At 35.5% G+C, this 18,320-nt stretch overlaps 3 protein-coding genes across 3 annotated transcripts; 2 read left to right on the top strand and 1 right to left on the bottom strand.

Moving 5' to 3' along the window:
• Window positions 1-4,758: 4,758 nt before the first annotated feature.
• On the top strand, window positions 4,759-6,583 carry LOC110863302. Its single transcript, XM_022112576.2, has 6 exons — window positions 4,759-4,919; window positions 5,100-5,321; window positions 5,404-5,529; window positions 5,632-5,766; window positions 5,993-6,112; window positions 6,205-6,583. Exons 1-6 carry the CDS (start codon window positions 4,917-4,919, stop codon window positions 6,394-6,396), a joined length of 798 nt encoding a protein of 265 aa, XP_021968268.1. The 5' UTR covers window positions 4,759-4,916; the 3' UTR covers window positions 6,397-6,583.
• Window positions 6,584-8,277: 1,694 nt separating this feature from the next.
• LOC110861714 lies at window positions 8,278-10,337 on the bottom strand. The gene is made up of 5 exons (XM_022110843.2): window positions 10,143-10,337; window positions 9,704-9,756; window positions 9,393-9,634; window positions 9,221-9,304; window positions 8,278-9,113 (listed from the first exon to the last, which is right to left on the bottom strand). Exons 2-5 carry the CDS (start codon window positions 9,740-9,742, stop codon window positions 8,744-8,746), a joined length of 735 nt encoding a protein of 244 aa, XP_021966535.1. The 5' UTR covers window positions 9,743-9,756; window positions 10,143-10,337; the 3' UTR covers window positions 8,278-8,743.
• A 2,533-nt stretch (window positions 10,338-12,870) lies between these two features.
• On the top strand, window positions 12,871-16,796 carry LOC118434192. Its single transcript, XM_035847074.1, has 5 exons — window positions 12,871-13,648; window positions 13,727-13,848; window positions 15,035-15,257; window positions 15,326-15,418; window positions 15,957-16,796. The coding sequence occupies exons 1-5, from the start codon at window positions 13,311-13,313 to the stop codon at window positions 16,432-16,434; spliced, it is 1,254 nt and encodes a 417-aa protein (XP_035702967.1). The 5' UTR covers window positions 12,871-13,310; the 3' UTR covers window positions 16,435-16,796.
• The last annotated feature ends 1,524 nt before the right edge of the window (window positions 16,797-18,320 follow it).

The raw sequence follows: 18,320 nt of genomic DNA on the forward strand, positions 1-18,320 counted from the left end.
AGCCAATTGTCTAATTGCATCAGTCTTACACGATATAATTAGGTACTTCTCATAATTGATCTAAAGCAATTGTATGAACCAAATGTAAATATGTAATAGATTCCACATAGATTCAACATTCCTCAACCCCACCCATTCCTATGCACAAGTCGAACGAAATAAGAGATTTCCGTACTTCATATGAGGAGAATTGCTTCTAAACAATCGATGCAAATTTTCCAAATTTCATGTTATGTCAGCTTGTCAAAGTGTATCCTATCTCCTATTGCTAACGGTATCGGGGACCAGCTTCTCATGAACACCTTGATCAACTTGTTCTTCTGTTGTCTCCCCAACATTATTAATTCTATCGACTTCTCAAAAGGTGTCGCGATCGCTTTCAGGTGCATGTGAACAAAGCAGAACAGTTGCAACGCTAGCATTATTAGGACACAAATGGCTGAGAGTGGAAGGACTTCACATGATTCAAAGATTGTGTCGATTATGAAAGTTTCACCCAGAATGAGGCCACCGATGATGATTTGCAGTCCTTGCTTCTTGAAAATGTTGTTTTGCAGATTAGAGTAGATTTGGACATTTCTATATTTCATGGCAACTAAACCATGTCCTAAATGAATTTTTCTAAATGCATAAATAACGAAATATTAGTTACATGAGCGTTTAACTTATCCAAATGTGAAATGAAACCATACCGTTTTATCTCATCTGGATCATGTTTTGAACAATTTTTGCCCTGAAAGTCAGGAGATTAATGTATGTACATAAAATACACAGCTACGTAATGCTATGTAACTTCTTAGATGTCCAAACCGACGTTTGGAAACTAGATATTTCCGAGAAAATGTTACAGCAATAGTGTTCGTACTAAATCAAATTTTGCGGTCCCTACGCTGACAAAAATATGGTAGAGTCCTATAAAAACTCCGGCCTGATATTGGTACCATCGAAATCATAATTTAAGTATTTAATTTAAATTTAAATTCAAACTTAATTAAAAACCGTTTTAGGACAAAATAAATGTGCAATTGCATATAAAATCAGATTGTATTTAAGGAGGGATTTGATTAGTTTATTAATGTTTCAAATTTTTTTCGTGAGGCTAAATTAAACTAGAATCGATTGTTAATTGACCTAGTGACGTCTTCTGTAAATTACTAATATCAAGGTTTGTGATTTCTTTATGTAATCAGGTAATTTAGCACACTTTTAGGAAGTTCTAAGTTAATTTCTTAGGTCATGCGCACATAATTAGGGGATAAATAACTTGTCCGCAACATAACTATCCACTAAATAGTATGAATTTTATAATTATGCAATGCATACAAAATTTTAAAATTCTATTCCTGTATCCACAAATTTTTTAACCAGATTATTGCAACGCTAACAAAATTCTGAAGACGCCTCTTGAAATTCCCTGCATGAAGGAAAGAACTGTGTCATACGTCGCCGTCATGAAACCCGGACATTCAAATTTCAACGGTTTGCAACTCCTGCTAAACTTCGTCATGTACTTCCTCTCCACCTGTGTACTAATCAGGCCGGCTTCCACTTTCCAATCGGTCACACATTTTTTCGACAATTTATACGCTGCGCCAGCGCAACTCAGCATTGCAACCCAGATGCCCATGCAAAATGGAACTGTAACCAGAAACGCCAATTTCGTAAAGAGCTTCATCGTGTTGCCATTGAGGATGAGAATGTACGCCGTGGAAATCGCCAACTGGGTGAAAAGTGCTTGCACAATTGGCAAATAGTGCCCGAATTGGAGCGAGCTTCCAGTCATAATTAGCTGTAGGCATCGATATGTCAAGGCAACGTTTCTGGGGTCTTTTGAGAAGTTGGCGGCACACCGGAAGGGTCGCTTGATCCGGATGAATCTTGACGATAATCGAAGTTCCCGCTTGATTAGGGGGTAAGCAAAAATGGTGAAGGCCAAATAAACGTAGATTATCGTTTTCAAATAGACTGCCCAAAGGTAGATGGAGTAAATCATGGATGGCGCGTAGAATGAGTATATGATATAGTAGTAGAGAATATTGCTGGGGAATATGTTTGGAAAATGGATGGGATGACGGGGAGCGACGAACATGTGACCGTATAAAAAAGTGGGAATTATATTCAACATGAAGTTGACGTAGTACGCGATAGGGAGCCATGTTCGGTTGAAGTCAGATTCAGCCGTGGACGAAGGGTGTGACCAGTATCGTTCTGTGGAGATAAGGTAAAAATTATGTATGAAATGTAGCTCACCGTCCGGTAACTCTTTGGTATTATAGTGTTTAACTTTGCCGTGTGTAAGATAAATGCATGCTGCAAAATTTTAGCAATTCTAATGCCATACATAAATATATATATATTTAATATATACTATAATTATTGTTGCGGGTCACCTCATTTGCATTTTCACTATGCCCATTTTAGACGATATGGACTTTCCAGGTGGAATAAACCGTCGTAAACGTACATAAGGACACACTTAATTTTAAAATCTCATTTTGCCCAGACTACACCCCCTGGCTCCAAGGAGGGTGGTCCGAGTGACCCCACAAGTTAATAGGATGCCCCTTGGGGTAATATGTATAATGCCGCAAACCGATTTCGATTATCTCGACCCGTTGTCCCGTTATCCTAGCTAATGAGTCACAATATGCAAATGAGGTGAACCGTAACAATAATTATACAGTATTTGTATATATGTACATATGAATAAAATCAGGATAATTATAATATTTTTTTGTTACCTCCGAATCTTCGCCCAAATATGAAAAGCGCATTATACATTGTTCCAATTCCTCTAGGATCTCTTGCCACGTGTGTCACAGGAACCGAGATGGATGCAAATGCGTAGAATACGACGTATGCAAAGTTGAAGTGGGCATGGTCCTCATTGTAGTAAAATCTTATGGTTTGCGCCAGAACAAAAATGACAAATCCGATAATGAATAACTGCCCCATGAGGGCATTTGCATGATGCCTTTGTGAGTAACATAGCAGCTTTTTATTCGCGTCCCATGTAAATGGGAGACCGAACGTGTTACCAAATTTGATGGACTGTCCAAGTTTTCGGAAAAACGCTTCTGTGAACATGATTTTTAGTTTCTGCAGAAACGTAATATTTTTGGAAGGAAGTTATATAGGATTTAAGAAAGGAATGAAGGATATGTGTGTTAAGAAGTTAGAAGTAAATGTAATTTTGTAAAAATACTAAAAGGTCAAATTTTATTTAGAAAAATAATTAGTTTGAGGTCGGTAAGTAATACATAAATGGATAATTTGTTGTGCCAGTAAGTTTTAACCTAGTACATACATCTCAATTATCTAAGAAATACTTACCTCTTGCAAAGTTTACGTTGTACACGAATTTTAAGCAACGTTGTGCAAACAAAGAGTCCGTACATATTTTTAAATCTTCAGTCTACATATATTTGAAGGTTATACACTTTTTTCATCATAGTGGTACCGATAAGTAATACCGTGTAGTAATAGCTTGGTATTAAAGTTTCACTATATTGGTACCAAATTTTTACAGTCCAGTATAATTTTAATACCAAGCGGTAGCAACCTTAATACCATTTGGTACTATTTTAATACAGTCATCTAAGAATGCATACCTTCCGATTTAGTGACGATTTATTAAACAAGTTAATTGGGGTGTACTTAGGTAACATTTGATGTAATAAGTAAAATAGTACAAGTCACCTTGATAACTTAATATTAAAAGGTGAAATCAGGCTACTCGGTAAGTTTCTAACTCCATCATCACAATACAAATTTCGACCACTTGTAATGTCAATGCCATTGCAATTGAGAACCAGGCATCACTTACACTCAGGACATGAATCCACATTTAAAAATATACCCCTTACCCCACACCAAATAAAAGGTAGGGAACAACTTTGTTACTAACAATGCAATGGTGTGACGTGTAACTCCGATTCATTTCAAATTTTAAAATTATGTGGTCCAAGTCAATACAATCAACGTTTCTTGAGCCAGTTTGTGCGATGGTTGGAATTTGTCAAAATATTTGAGGTGAAAGTTGAAAAACGGGCGATTTTTACCAAGCGGAGGACGAAAACAAATGGGTGCATGTAAAATTGTAACGAGAAAACTATACGGATGATTCATACATATAATCAACGTCATTGAATTTGCATTACTATTTGGTAATAATCGTTGAGTCACGGGACAAAAATTTAGAAGCGGACTCTGACCCTGACTCGGGCTAATATGTAAGGCTGCACACTAGAAGTTTTTAACAATATAATTTCTAAAGAGCTGAAGAAGAATCAATAATTACTTAAAGAGCTTACAGATTACAAATACTCTTAAATTTCAAGTTTTAAACCATACACATAGTATGCCCTTGCCTAAATATACATACATGCATACACATAATGTACATACCTATGTACATATAGTAGATCCATATTCTAATTTGCTTGTGGTTTAATTTTATTTAAACCAATTTACATACTTATTAGTATGTAAATTATCTTTGGCATTGACGTTTTAAGTACTAAATATAGATAAACTTTTACATAAGTAAGTTAATAAATGAACATCTTCATTCCTGAATATTATGAACTTAAAAATTTAGTTGAGTAATGGAATATTTTTTTTTGATAACTAGAAAGTACGGGTCAGTTACACTTTTGGATTTCTCTGAATTAACTAATCCCTTAACAAAAGCAGGGTCTCCAGAAGTAAATATTTATGTAGTTCTATTCTGCACAAGGGTCGACTTGACAGACAGTGTGCCTTTTTTACTACAAGGCAGCAACCTTCACAAGAGTTGACACATTCTAAAAACGCGTCCAGTTGCTTGTTGCACTTTGTTCGTGCTACATATTTATTTAAAAAGTGACAAATATTTGTTAAATTTTAATTTTTATAGCATATTTGACCCGTGAAAAATGGTAAGTCAAGTTTATAAATTTCTAACATAACTATAAAGTACTCCGTGGATAGATAATTTATTACGTCTTTCTGGTAAACCATCACGCAAAAGTTCCTAAAATAAGACAAATGCGTAGCTCAATTTTTTCTAAGCAAGTTTATAGTAATTTAAATTATTATTCGTTTTTCTCCCTTTATAGAAGTCCGTCCCGTCCCTCATAATTGTGAAGCTTCGCGTCCACGCCAATCTCAACCGAGACAACGGAAAGATTTCCAGCCTGAACAATGCCTCCATAATTGTCGCCACGGATGACACGTGGAAGAACGTGATAAAAACACATTTTGCTGTGGACTTGGATCCCGAAATTTTCGCAATTAGAAGAACTGGTCCAGCCGGGAAAGCATATTGTGTAACGGCCAAGGTTCGTATATAAACTTGATAACACAATTTAAAAAAATTCAAACGGAAATTTATATATTCTTAATTAATTGGTATATTTACAGGTTGCATCCTTAGTGGCTGAGTACAAATATAATGTCAAACAATGCGTAGCTTATATAATCCAGAAGGAAAAGAAGCATAGCAAGATGACGAAATTTATCAAGTCTCATATTTCCCCAATTCTTTCGGTAAGACGCTAACACATTAAATTGATTAAAAGCTATAGTTTCGATTGTTTCGTCCTAAATACCCATACCCAATCTTAACTTATGACCTTCACACGTATGCAGATGAAGCGTGAAACCTTGAGGCGAGTACTGTTTCCGGGGGTGGAAAGTTTTGAATCTGGTGAGAGATTGTCGCCAATAAAGGAAGCATCGCCGGAATTTTCACAAGACGAAATGCTGACGGAGAAAATTTATCAGGTAATTTCTAACCATTAAAAATTTGAAGAAAAATCAAACTCAATATTATGAAAAATGTTTAAAAAGAATTACAAATTAGAAAATTGCATGAAGTAATTTGTGAACTACTTATCGATTATTTTTTGTACTAAACTTCCTGATATGAAATTATCTATGCAAAATGCACACTATGATAGTGTCACTATCTATTTATTGCTATACATAATAATTTGTACACATGTTCCAGGAGAATGACACTAATTTTGAGACGACGTCAAACAGCAGCCAACACCGAGAGCGAAATTTTAGGACCCAAAGTACGAACAATTGCGACCCTTATGGAGTCCTCGAAGTATTACAAGCTCAGGTGAGAATAGGCCACGTTTGGAAATTGAATAATTAGCTTTGAAGATTCTCCGATTAATATATCGTATTTTTTATAAATAATAATTTGCACAGAGAGAACGGAACAGATTACGACGGCGGAAGAGTTCTACGGACATGTTCTTGTTCATCTGGTTGACAGCGATTGTGTTGCTGACCTTGACCTTGCTCGACCCATGGAGTGGAATTTGCAAATATTTTGACCAATTCGACTTGCATTCTGGTCACTCCAATTTGACACAGACCAACCACGGTCGTTATACATAGCTTAGTTCATTTTTAGCAATGCGTAATTCAACTGTATAACTTGAAAATTGTCAAGAAATTTTTCGTGTTAGTTGGATGTTTGCCTGAAATTACATATTTTTATGCTTCGTTGTGTTATACAATTATATAGTTGTAATTTTTAATAGTATCCTGCAAAAGTGTGTTAATAAATTTTCTTATCGGTATATTTATGAATTATGTCCATCTTAGGATTAGCATATCTATAGTGGTATTCACAGTAACCGATTATAATCGTGAGGACGATTATAATCACAATCGATTATAATCATATACCATGAACGCACCAGATTATTGTTGTATTTTGATTATTTTGCCTAAGATATCCAGCAAGATTCATTAAATAGTATCATAGCAACGGCTACTTTTTCGGACGCTTTAAAAAAATTGCATTTGGATCAAGGATTATAATCCAAATAATCGTCCTTGGAGAGGATTATTTTTTTGACGATTATAATCGCATTGGTTTATTTTTCCTCATAGAGAATTTTTGGATGATTATAATCGATAATGATTATAATCGCAATAATCGGTTACTGTGAATACCACTTATGTATGCTACATGACAATTATCATCCCTTTCAATGTATTTCCATGACAGATACATATTGACATATGTAAATATGTACATGTGGTATGTATAAAGTATGGTCACAATGAAATTCAGCTTAAAGGGTTCTTCTTTTTTCTAGTTAATGAAATGTCTAGTCATGAAATGTCATATTCACTTACATATTTATGTGTTAGTATATTCATATCGTACATATGTTGGTGCTTTGTTTATATGCAGATAAGTGCAGGAATACATTTAGCGAGAATAACGAATTATACACGTTCAACGTTCATGGGCAAGTACGCATTATGCGAACAAACAGTTAACTATTTGCATGCAAAAATCTACATATGTACGTGGATAACTCTGATCGCAATAATAATATGAACATGATAAGAGTATTTGACGCTGATGATGAGTTAAAATATGACTGCGGTGACATAAAACGTATTTTGTAATTACATAAATATGTAGGTTAGTTAGTTTTAGCTTAATTGTACTAACACAAATGAGGAAAAATAGGAAGTAAATTATGGCTAGAATGACATTTTTGGACGTTATGCATCATTTTAAAGCAGAAAGTACCTGAATCGTTATGTTTTTTATGCGTATTAATACATTTTCAACCTTACATATTCATCCCTCATGAACCGAAAATTAGTTTGAATTATTGTTGATTGTTTTCCAATTAAATAGAGGAAGTCAACAATTAGCCATTGCTTATCCATAAACGAATTTAGTCTCATTTTACATACGTTCCAGTCGAGATCTGTAGCGTTTTGCAGACGCGACATTTTTTGCGGATTTTTTTACAATGGCAGAAAAATCAAATTTTAGCGAAACTGCGGAGGATAAATTGTTCATCGAGGAATGTCATAAATCCATTCGACGCGATTGGGCCAAGATAAAACTTGACCTGGTCAAACTTGAGACAGCTTTTGAGAAAGATTCCAACAGCAAGGTACACAAGGTGACTTTATAACTTTTATAAAATTTTGAAAGGGAAAAATTGCTGAAACTTGATAAATTTGCGTACAGATTACTTGCAAAATATGCTTCGCTCGCGATGTCCATTTCGTTTTTAGCTGCGGCCATTCATCCTGCCAAATCTGCATTGAGAAACTATCCCATTGTCACTTCTGCCGAGATGAGATTCAAGATCCGAGACGAATATATTGGAACTAATTTAGTTGCACTAGACTTTAATTATGTATGTGTTACTTAAATTGTATGTACCATTTCATAAATATTTCGAAGGAGTGAAAATTATAAATAATTTTAATGTAACAAAATCAAAGTAATTATGTAAATAAATTCTGAATTCCTACAAATTATATTTCGCAAATCCGGGAGATTTCGTTTGGAAATAAAAAATACTCCATCAATGATTGAAAGTGAAATTATAACTACAATTATAGTAGTTGAGTCATTGTTTAATCGAATTTTAATTCACAAGTATAAACATAAGTTACTGTTATTGGTAATCAAAAATTTGTAATTATGATTTTAGAGAGCAGCTAAAGTTTGGGGACTTTTTAATATTATAGGGTCGAGGGCTCTTTCATGTCAAACTGAGTAAGTTAAATTGAAAATATTAGTTCATATTTAACAAACTAAGGAACTCGTGGGTGTCATGTAACATTTAGTTTGTTACAATTAGTAGTATAAATTGACTATTTTTATAGCTTCGTCTAATCCTAAAAGTAAGAAGTTAAGGTAGTATATATACATACATACTAATCTGTATGTATATTAATCTCATGACAGATTAAATTTTCACATCGTAAGATTCTTAAATTCAGGAACCACATCATTTTCAACTTTAATATCCTGATCGACTTCCTGTTTGAGCTTCAATTCTGAATCTAATCCTGCTCCCGCAGCCATTTCAACATCTTCAAGAATCGGTTTAGCAGGCTTCGGAGTCTTCCCCTCTGGAGATGATTCCACTGATCCATGTTTGGTTTGCAGGTGGTCACAAAACTTATCCAGCACGTGGAACTTTTGCCCGCACAAGACGCATTTCCGGTCCCACGTGATGTGCACCGACTGAATATGCTGACTGAACGCACGGTAGGTCTCAAATCTCTCGTGACACGTTTTCACCGGGCATCTGGCCCTGTTGTCTCGAAAGATACGAGAAGACCTGGAAAAATAATTAATAAGTACAAATGCCCTACTATTCAACACATTCTAATTAATTCTGAACTATGTATTTATGAAAATGAAGCTTTGCACTATTGGCTGGCTTACTTATTCCTTGGTGTGCCTCCATTGCGACCAGTATTGTGCGGAACCAGACTCGGAAGGTTGTTAGTGTCAGATTTCGTTGAGCATCTAAATATGTAAATTATTTTACGAAATTACGCACCATGATTAACTAAAAACTAATTGCAGCGACTTAAAATGAATGTTAGCTGCATACCCGTTCTTGTTGTTGTTTCCTGGAGCAAATGTGACCCCATCCGTTGCCTTTGGGGGACTGCCTTGTAAATTTGCAGCATTTGTTGACCTTACAACTTCCAACACTTTCTTTTTCTTCACTTGCTGCAGTGCGTTGTTGACCTGCTTCATTTCCGGTAAAGTTAAAAGTTGTCCCATCTGTTTGAAGAATTTGACCTTTTCTTGGCTGTCAGTAGCTGCTGTTATCCAAGAAAGAATGACACTCTGAAACAATAACAAATCATTTGATTAAATATACATTTTGCAGAAATGTGTATTCAAAATTTGTATTACCTTGGCATCTTCAACTCCGATTGAGGTCATATTGTTCATTAATTTAGCAAATACTATACAAAGCAATAATTAACAATTAAGTCGAGTTTTGAAAGTGATTTCTCCCGACTTTTAAAGTTTTGTTGTGATTTATGATTCGCTCGTGTTACACGTTACACTGGAAATGTGGAAAATAGTAAACGTAAACAATATGTACTGTAATTTCGATTTTTTTACTCAACTTTTGAGCAAAAATCTTGAAAAATATAAAATTTCAATGTGATGTGAAAGTGGTGAGCGGAGCCGATCAAATTATGCCTCACGCGCTGGAAATGAATGAAACGTTTCCGGCGTCAGTGAGAATGGGTCGTGCAAATGGGACGTTGTTAATTTTAATTTTTAGGGTAAGAAGTTAATGGATATTTTCGTATCGTATCTATTAATTAATTTCTATTCTTACGTCGAATATTAGTAGATGGCTGGAGTCTAGGAAAGGGAAGCTGCGCTTCTTTAGTAGAAAATTTGAGAGGTGAGACGAAGGGGTTAAATTGAGGATGAGTCACATCCACTCTGCACTGTACAGCCAATATAAGCCCATTCAATCTCAAAAATTCCTGAACACATCGAACCACCGAGTAGCGACTACGCAGTAGAAATATGAATGAATTTGATATCTAATACTAAATAGTTCGCATTTTTTAGATAAAGGTTTTAATTTAAACGTCAGAAATTAAATTCCAGCCCCATACAGGACTCTGATTATTACAACAATTGTACTAATCGCTTTAAATGGTAAACGGTACTTCACAACCTTCTTTTTATCGCTCAAAAAATCTATAATCAAAAATGCGTCCAAAGCAAAAAAGACTTTACATATGTATGAAAAAGCGTTATAATCATTTCAAAATTAATATTAATATTACGTTAACATTATAACCAATTTTTGGAACGCCTTCCATTTAAAAATAAATTTTTTGACGCAATAAATTCCTGCAATATGGATGTCCATATTTTCTTACGCGGGAAGGAATATAACAAAACGCAAAAAGGATATAAATTATTGCTTTAAGCTCCCTTTCGATGACGTAGTTGTCTCAAAAAAATCTCACAGGAAAAATATGGCGCGAAATCTTTTCACCATGCTTTACTTTTCCCAAAACCCATATGTTTTTTGTTTACAAAAGAAAGTGGGGGGACACGCATTCACTATGTACTGTATTGCATTTCTTGTAAAACCATTTTTATTCAGGTTTTTACTCAATTCACCAAAATCCAATGCAATACACAGTTAGTGGACGGCCCTCGCACAACAAGTCTGGGTTACACCAGTTATTTCATTTTTTTCAATTTTTAAAACTATTTTCTGAGACTTTGAAATTGAATTTTGAAATTCTTTCTACCGCTATTCTAGATAATTAGCTGATTAATAAGATTCTTTTGAAATTTTTCCATTTCCATTGGCCAATTTTGCTGTGGTACAAATTTAATATAACAGGTGGTCTTATGCTTTTTACACATTTCTTGTACCTCAGCTTTTGAAAACCACCGAAATATTGAACCTCTTGTTCGACTACGACCACAATGGAATTATCTAAAATAGCGGTAGAAAGAATTTCAAAATTCCTTCTGGTAGCTGAGAAATAATTGAAAATGTAGGGTTATGACGTTGGTAGTGACGACACGAGTCTCACGTTAAGGCTTACCCTCAAGCTCGGAGGAGTGAGTTGGGTTTGGAGCAATATCCCAGTTTCAACCTTCTCTCTCGCTTTGCGTAATGCCTTGTAGTGCCTATCTCGAAACTTCGCATCGACCTTGTGGGGGGGAGGAGTCGACCTCAGGGTTCATAATAGTGGAATATGTTGCACTCGTCTTTCTGCGTCTGATGGTATTTTTTTCAAATTTTTTGGACTCGCGCGAAGGGCTGCAAATGGTTTACCATCAAGTAATGTAATCTTATGTAGACTGGTAAACCATTTGCAGCCCTTCGCGCGAGTCCAAAAAATTTGAAAAAATACCATCAGACGCAGAAAGACGAGTGCAACATATTCCACTATTATGAACCCTGAGGTCGACTCCTCCCCCCCACAGGGTCGATGCGAAGTTTCGAGATAGGCACTACAAGGCATTACGCAAAGCGAGAGAGAAGGTTGAAACTGGGATATTGCCCCAAACCCAACTCACTCCTCCGAGCTTGAGGGTAAGCCTTAAGAAACAATAAAGTAATCATCTATTTACAAGTATGCATAAATTAACCGAGTATTATAGTACACAATTAACAATGTAGTCATGGAATGAGTGAGATTCTTCACTGAAGATTCTTCAGAGAAGAATGTTTACTTAGATATCATCATCACAATTTCCGTACCTTATCATCGTCATTCAGATTTTCAGAATACGGTGGTTGCATATATGTATGCACTACATAACCAGATAAGGAACACAGAGGAATTAATTGACAAGGTTTGCAATGAGTGACGCATGCAAAGAAAACATTTTTTACTAAAGCACGTACACAAGTACACACATACAACGTATATACATACGGATGTAAATACGACCTGCATTACACTAGTTGATACTGAATATTATGTACGTACATATTGACTTAAGCGTAAGAAATCATGAGTAACTCTATGCAAATTATGGTAGAGCGATCCCTTTCTAAGTGAACTCTTAACGTGAACGTAATCAGAAATTCATGCGAAATCCTGGTCACCCGCTTGTCGTCCAACTTTCGAGATAGCATCGATTGCGAAAAGCTTCTACAAAAACAAGAAACAATTAATGCGTAATGTGTTTTCCTCCAATTTTTCCATTGCTGTACATACATTTCACTAATAGATACTTTTGGGGTCGTGGTCAGCAAACTGCTCATAATTAAATAGAGCCCCGCGTCTTTTTTCTCTATCGCTGTACATACACAAATTAATAAATGAATGAAAATAGAGTTGTTTGATCTAGAAATATGTTACATAATCGGATAAGATACTCGAGACGATGAGTATTCCCGATTTTCCATAATATTTGTTTAATAAATAATACTCCACAGTTTGAGGTCAATAATAATAGCAATTAATTATATATTTAGCATAGGTACATAAATACGTATAGCGGAAACCATGGTGGGCGAGGAAGACGGCCCACCACCATTTACTATTCATCGATGTCGGCTTATACATAGCTTATCAATTCCTACATCACAATCTGAGGAGTATGATGACATTAAGACCACGCCATTTCGTAATCCGCATATTTCATATGACTACCTTAAGAGAAAGACCAGATATACATACATATACATATGACTAACTACATATATAGACGTAATGGTAGGAAAGCTAATTAAGTATTTCAACCCATTTTCCATAAGGTGCACTTCCCTGCCTAATGACGGCCCAGTGCTTTCTCACTGTTCAATTAAACTACATAACTCCACACACAGTGCTCATTAGCACTCCAGCAATTAAAGACAGATTATTCCTAAAAACTGCGGTGGAGGAGAAAGAAATAAAAAATGAGGGAGAGTCATTAGCAAATTTTATGGTTGAATAAGAGCATAATTTGCGAAAAGGAAAATCGCCTACGCGACTCAAGAAATAAGCAGTCTTTGGCTGAAGTGAAAGTATTCATGGGGAAATTAAGAGTAGCAAAAATGGACACAGATTTTAGTCCTCGCAGTCCAAATAAGAAATCTGAGGAAATTTTGCTGTCAACGAAACATCCGCCAATGATGACTTCGTTGATACCCTTGATTAGAAAGCAGATTGATTTCTGCAATCTGTTGGCAATAATCCCGTTCGAGTGGGATGTCGCGAAGGGGAGGTTGCGCCTACTTGAGTCTCCGGTGAAACTGATGGCCTGTAAAATTCAGATTGGGATCCATGTGGCATATACGACGCTGATATTTGCGTACTTTCTCTCACCGCAGAATTTAAGTTCGATTCCAAATTCGACAAGGATGATGGGGTAGGTTATGCATATTTATATCTAGTTTAATATAGTAAGAATTAGTAAATTTTGCAATTTTTTACATCAATTCGACAGGTTAACGTTTCTCGTTTGCTTTGGAGCCACGATGCTGATGCGACTCACAATTTGGAATATGAAGACGGATGTTGTACACTTGTTTAATAATTATTTATTTTTTGAAGAGACTTATTTGCCTGGTAAGTAATTTTTAGAAGTTAAATAGCTGAATAGTCATTAAAAAATCGCATCCACTATTCATTTAGTCGAATTTTCGAAAAACGGGATCACACATTAAAATCCATTAAAATCCATTAATCATAAAAATCCCTACGTATCGGGGGACATTTTTCTTAGTGAGGCAAATACCTGACAACGAAAAAAATTTGCTAAGTATGCATTTACCCCACCCAAAAAAAGTGACATAAGTCGATTTCTCAGCCATTTCTCAACCGATTTTGATGAAATTTTGCACAGATCATTGTCAGGTAATTTAGAAAAGATGTGCTAGTCGACTTGGCGAATTTTTGATTTTTACCCAAGTTATGTGCCAAAATGTGCAAAAATTTTCCTCTGAAAACATATTTATTTTTATGACTCATAAGTGGTGTATCCCAGCATGCTCGCTTATTGAAAATATTTTAGTCAAAGTCATTCCGGACATTTTAAGCCCAAAATGACCTAAATCGGTTGAGAAATAACGGCGTTATTCAAGTTTGAAAATCAAAAATTTAATAAAAATATTCCAGGTGCCGATAATAACGGCGGTTGTGCAGTAAAAATAATGTCTTTGACAACCAAATTACAAGTTTTAAATAAACAAGGCCCCAAAAAATGGGAAATCTTAGTGAGTCAGCACAATCACAGTTAATAAATAAAATTAGATTGAATAACTTTTGCATCACCGCTCTCGGGATAATTTTTACTGGGTCCACTGTAAATTTAGTTTTGCATACGCATGAACTCTTGCATTCATTAAATTAATTGAGATTACAAGATGACGTTTTTACTATTGAACGAGAAGTTGAATAAATTAATCGATATGAAATATAATTGTGAACTGCGAATTTTAAATTTAGAAAGAGTTGAAAATCTACAATTTCGATATATAAATTTAGATATCCTATTAATTCCTATTCAGATGAAATCTCCAGACCCTTTGAGGGGGGGCAATTATTCTAAATGATTAATTAATGCTTCCAGGAAAAATTATACCGAGAGCGGTGATGAAAAAATTATTCAATCTAATTTTATTTATTAACTGTGATTGTGCTGACTCACTAAGATTTCCCATTTTTTGGGGCCTTGTTTATGTCAGATATCCAGCTAAGCTGCATATGCAACTTGTTTTTCCTTAATGTCACATATTTTCTTATAAATATTTAGCTTGTCCACGTGGCTACGAGGGGGATAAAGTATCTAAAATAATGATGACGCTGGGCTTTCTGACGAGCGTGGGACTGCCTGGATTTATTGCGGCGATGCTGCTGGTCAACCCCTGCCAGGCACCGCATATTGGATACATTCTCTTTCGAGAGGGTCCCAGCGGGTGTGCCGTTCCGGGATGGCCGGTCAGGTTGACCTTTCTTATCTTTGATACGTGGACCTGGTATGGGATCATCTTGATAAAATTTTAATATTTTAATCCGCTTTGTGACGAAGGTTTAATCAATTTAGGGTCAATTGTATCTCATCCGCCATATTTTCTGGATTCCAAGTTTTCTTCCCAGGAATGAAATGTCTGTGCTTCTATATTCATCTGATTCTTGAGTAAGCCATATTTTTTAAATGTATGTATTGGTTGAGAGAAAATATGCAGAATTATGGCAAAAGAAGGGGCACCTCAGAGGGGTGTTTGTAACGCAATGCACAATTAGCAAAGATAATTAAAATGGGTAAAAAATTTTCAAACTTTTGTAAACTTTTACAAATAGAGAAAACGTTCGATCTAGATAACTTGATACCCCCGGCTTTTCGTCCGTAACGTATGTGTATCTTAAATGTTCCGGATTTTGCATATCTTACGGGTGGCTGTATGAATTGCATGAAAGTACTTTAATTATGCAGTATCAGTCTTACGATTAGTGATGGTGTAATGTGGTGTGTAAAACTAACTAATGAGCCTGTATGCTTCTCACCTCTAATTAATTAGTCACTTTTAACTACCTAACTAGCTAGTCTTAGCTCAACAGAATTTATAAAAATGGATTGGATACGTGCAAACATGTCATGAATAATATTTTGTTTATCGACACGTGCCCTGACGTCAATCAGGTTCCCCTTGACCGCAATTTATTTATATTTCCAGAATTTATGCCGCCAATGGCGTCACCACTCCCGCCCAGGACGGATTCTGTTTCCGAGTCTACCAACACCTTCGCGTTCTTGGGAAATTATTCAACTTTTGTTTACAGTCTGTCTTTATCCCGACGCAGATCACGGCTGGGTGCATGGTGCTGATTATCGGGCTGTACACCTGTGTCAAGCTCCACGCCCAAATCGCCATGCCCGGCTTTGCGTTCTTCCCCCTGATTTCATGCGATGGTCTCGCCATCATTTTTATTACCCAGGTGGCCGCTGGGGTGTACACGTCGTCGTCAAAATTGGTGAAGAAGGCGCGACGATCGCGAAGGTATGGGAGGAATGCGTGGTTTAGGAAAATGGTGAGGGCGACACATTTTATCAAGATTCGGTTCGGATCGACCAACTTTATTGATCAGATGACGCCTTTGGTGTATCTCAATTTCTGTCTGACGCAGACGGTTTCGTTGGTTTTGTTATCGTAGTTTATGAAATAGGAAATGAGGAGGGGACAAGGTCTGGTTAGGTTAATATTCGATGTTTTTAACATGTGAAAGGGCTTGCCACCAAAATCAAACACATTGTAAACTTGCTGATGAGTTATTTATGTATGGATTTACGACGAAGATAATGCGAAGATAATTACATATGTAAGCTGTGCACCTTGTAAATAAGTACCTATATGAGAGTTTTAATTTCGGTTAATAAACTTGACAAAGTACGAATAAATACTTATGTAAACTTGTGAATAAGTTAGTAACGCTTCAAAGCTTACAGGTTATGGATGCGTTTTAATTTTGTAAAATAGTATACACAAATTTTATACAGATTTCAAAAATTGCATGCATGTTATTGTGTATCTGTATGTACATAAAAATGAAAATAATAAATTAAACGCAACTTAGATGCTTTAGAATTTTAAATATTTAATTATTTTTTTATAAAATATGTCCCAACTTTTTGTAAGTATTTTTCAACGTATTAAATATATTTTTTAGTTCACGTACTAAAATGTAAAATACAATGATTCTAAAATTTTAAGTGTCCACAAAATTGTTTGAAAGTTCGATTCCATTCCATGCAACTTGTAACGCATCTTCAATGCATTGGTCAAACTTTTTAAATTCTAGGCATGAATGTGTATTTATTTGCGTCTGGTAGAAGCATTTTATTAACTGGGGGATGTACAAATTGGTTTTGATTATTGTTCGTTTCTCGCGATCACATATATATTTTGGCAAGATTTATCATTTTTAGAGGGAATCGACTAACAAGGGACACTCACGACCTGTCGTTTGAGTCCAGGGTACCCACTATGTTTTTTAGAATCTACTAGGACCCCAGATGAAGGATTCATTCATATTTCCGTGTAAAACTCATATTTGGCGTCGTGCCGTGGCGCCAAATTCGCAAAATTTGAATGTTTTTATTTTTGAAACCGCCATAACTTTTGAAATCCTGGACGGATTTTCAAAATATTTGGCAAAAATCATGACAAGGAGTTCGACTTTCTTATTCCATGAAATTTTTTCCAAAATTATCGCTTTCAACTTTTCGCAAAATTTCGTAATTTTCTTAAAAATGGGGGTTCGTCGAAAAAATGTTAAAAAATTTCAAAAATTAGAAATTTTTTATTTTTATTTTTTTCTCAAAAATTTAGACCTCTGTGATCATTTTAAGCATAAAATTTTGAAAATCTGACATAAACTGCAAAAGTTATGGGGGTTTGAAATTGGTCGAAAATGCAAATTTTTAAGTTTGGCGCCACGCCATGGCGTCAAATATGAGTTTTACACGGAAATATGAATGAATCCTTCATCTGGGGTCTTAGTAGATTCTAAAAAACATAGTGGGTACCCTGGACTCAAACGACAGGTCGTGAGTGTCCCTTGTAAGATCTGTTTGGCTTTTTCATTGTTCTCACGACACAGTTTCTTGATCCACTTGGTATCAATTATCAATTAGTCCGATTACAATTACCCCATTGTTGTTGAAGGAGCATGTACGAGACAGCATGTATTTCTGCATGAAAATAACATAATACGTAACAACTTAAGTATGTATTTCATTCTGAATTATAAAGCAGTAAAACAATTAAGATTGGTAAATCCGATCTAAAGTCGAGGAGTTCGGTTTTCTATCCATCCTGTTATTTTTTCCTGGCCGCAATACCAGGTAAGAAAGTAATCAAAGATGCAATCAAATTTATATATGTAATCCTGGTTATTTTGTCAGTCGGAGAAACTTGCGTAATATGATATGTACCATCAATTAACCATTAACCGTAACCATCCATTCATGGAACCTCCATGAATGGATGGTTACGTATGTACGTATTTACTTATTACAGATGTGTATATTGCGTTGTGTT

This window comes from Folsomia candida, unplaced genomic scaffold (genome assembly GCF_002217175.1).
Source record: "Folsomia candida strain VU population unplaced genomic scaffold, ASM221717v1 Fcan01_Sc001, whole genome shotgun sequence".
Taxonomy (NCBI): Eukaryota; Metazoa; Arthropoda; class Collembola; order Entomobryomorpha; family Isotomidae; genus Folsomia; species Folsomia candida.

Coding starts and splice junctions, on each gene's coding strand:
- LOC110863302 (XM_022112576.2), top strand. Junction 5,322..5,403: donor CATATTGTGTAACGGCCAAG/GTTCGTATATAA, acceptor GTATATTTACAG/GTTGCATCCTTAGTGGCTGA. Junction 6,113..6,204: donor TCGAAGTATTACAAGCTCAG/GTGAGAATAGGC, acceptor TAATTTGCACAG/AGAGAACGGAACAGATTACG.
- LOC110861714 (XM_022110843.2), bottom strand. CDS start 9,742: ATGAACAATATGACCTCAATCGGAGTTGAAGATGCCAAG. Junction 9,635..9,703: donor TCGGAGTTGAAGATGCCAAG/GTAATACAAATT, acceptor TTATTGTTTCAG/AGTGTCATTCTTTCTTGGAT. Junction 9,305..9,392: donor GGAAACAACAACAAGAACGG/GTATGCAGCTAA, acceptor TTACATATTTAG/ATGCTCAACGAAATCTGACA.
- LOC118434192 (XM_035847074.1), top strand. CDS start 13,311: ATGGGGAAATTAAGAGTAGCAAAAATGGACACAGATTTTAGTCCTCGC. Junction 13,649..13,726: donor AATTCGACAAGGATGATGGG/GTAGGTTATGCA, acceptor TCAATTCGACAG/GTTAACGTTTCTCGTTTGCT. Junction 15,419..15,956: donor TATATTCATCTGATTCTTGA/GTAAGCCATATT, acceptor TTATATTTCCAG/AATTTATGCCGCCAATGGCG.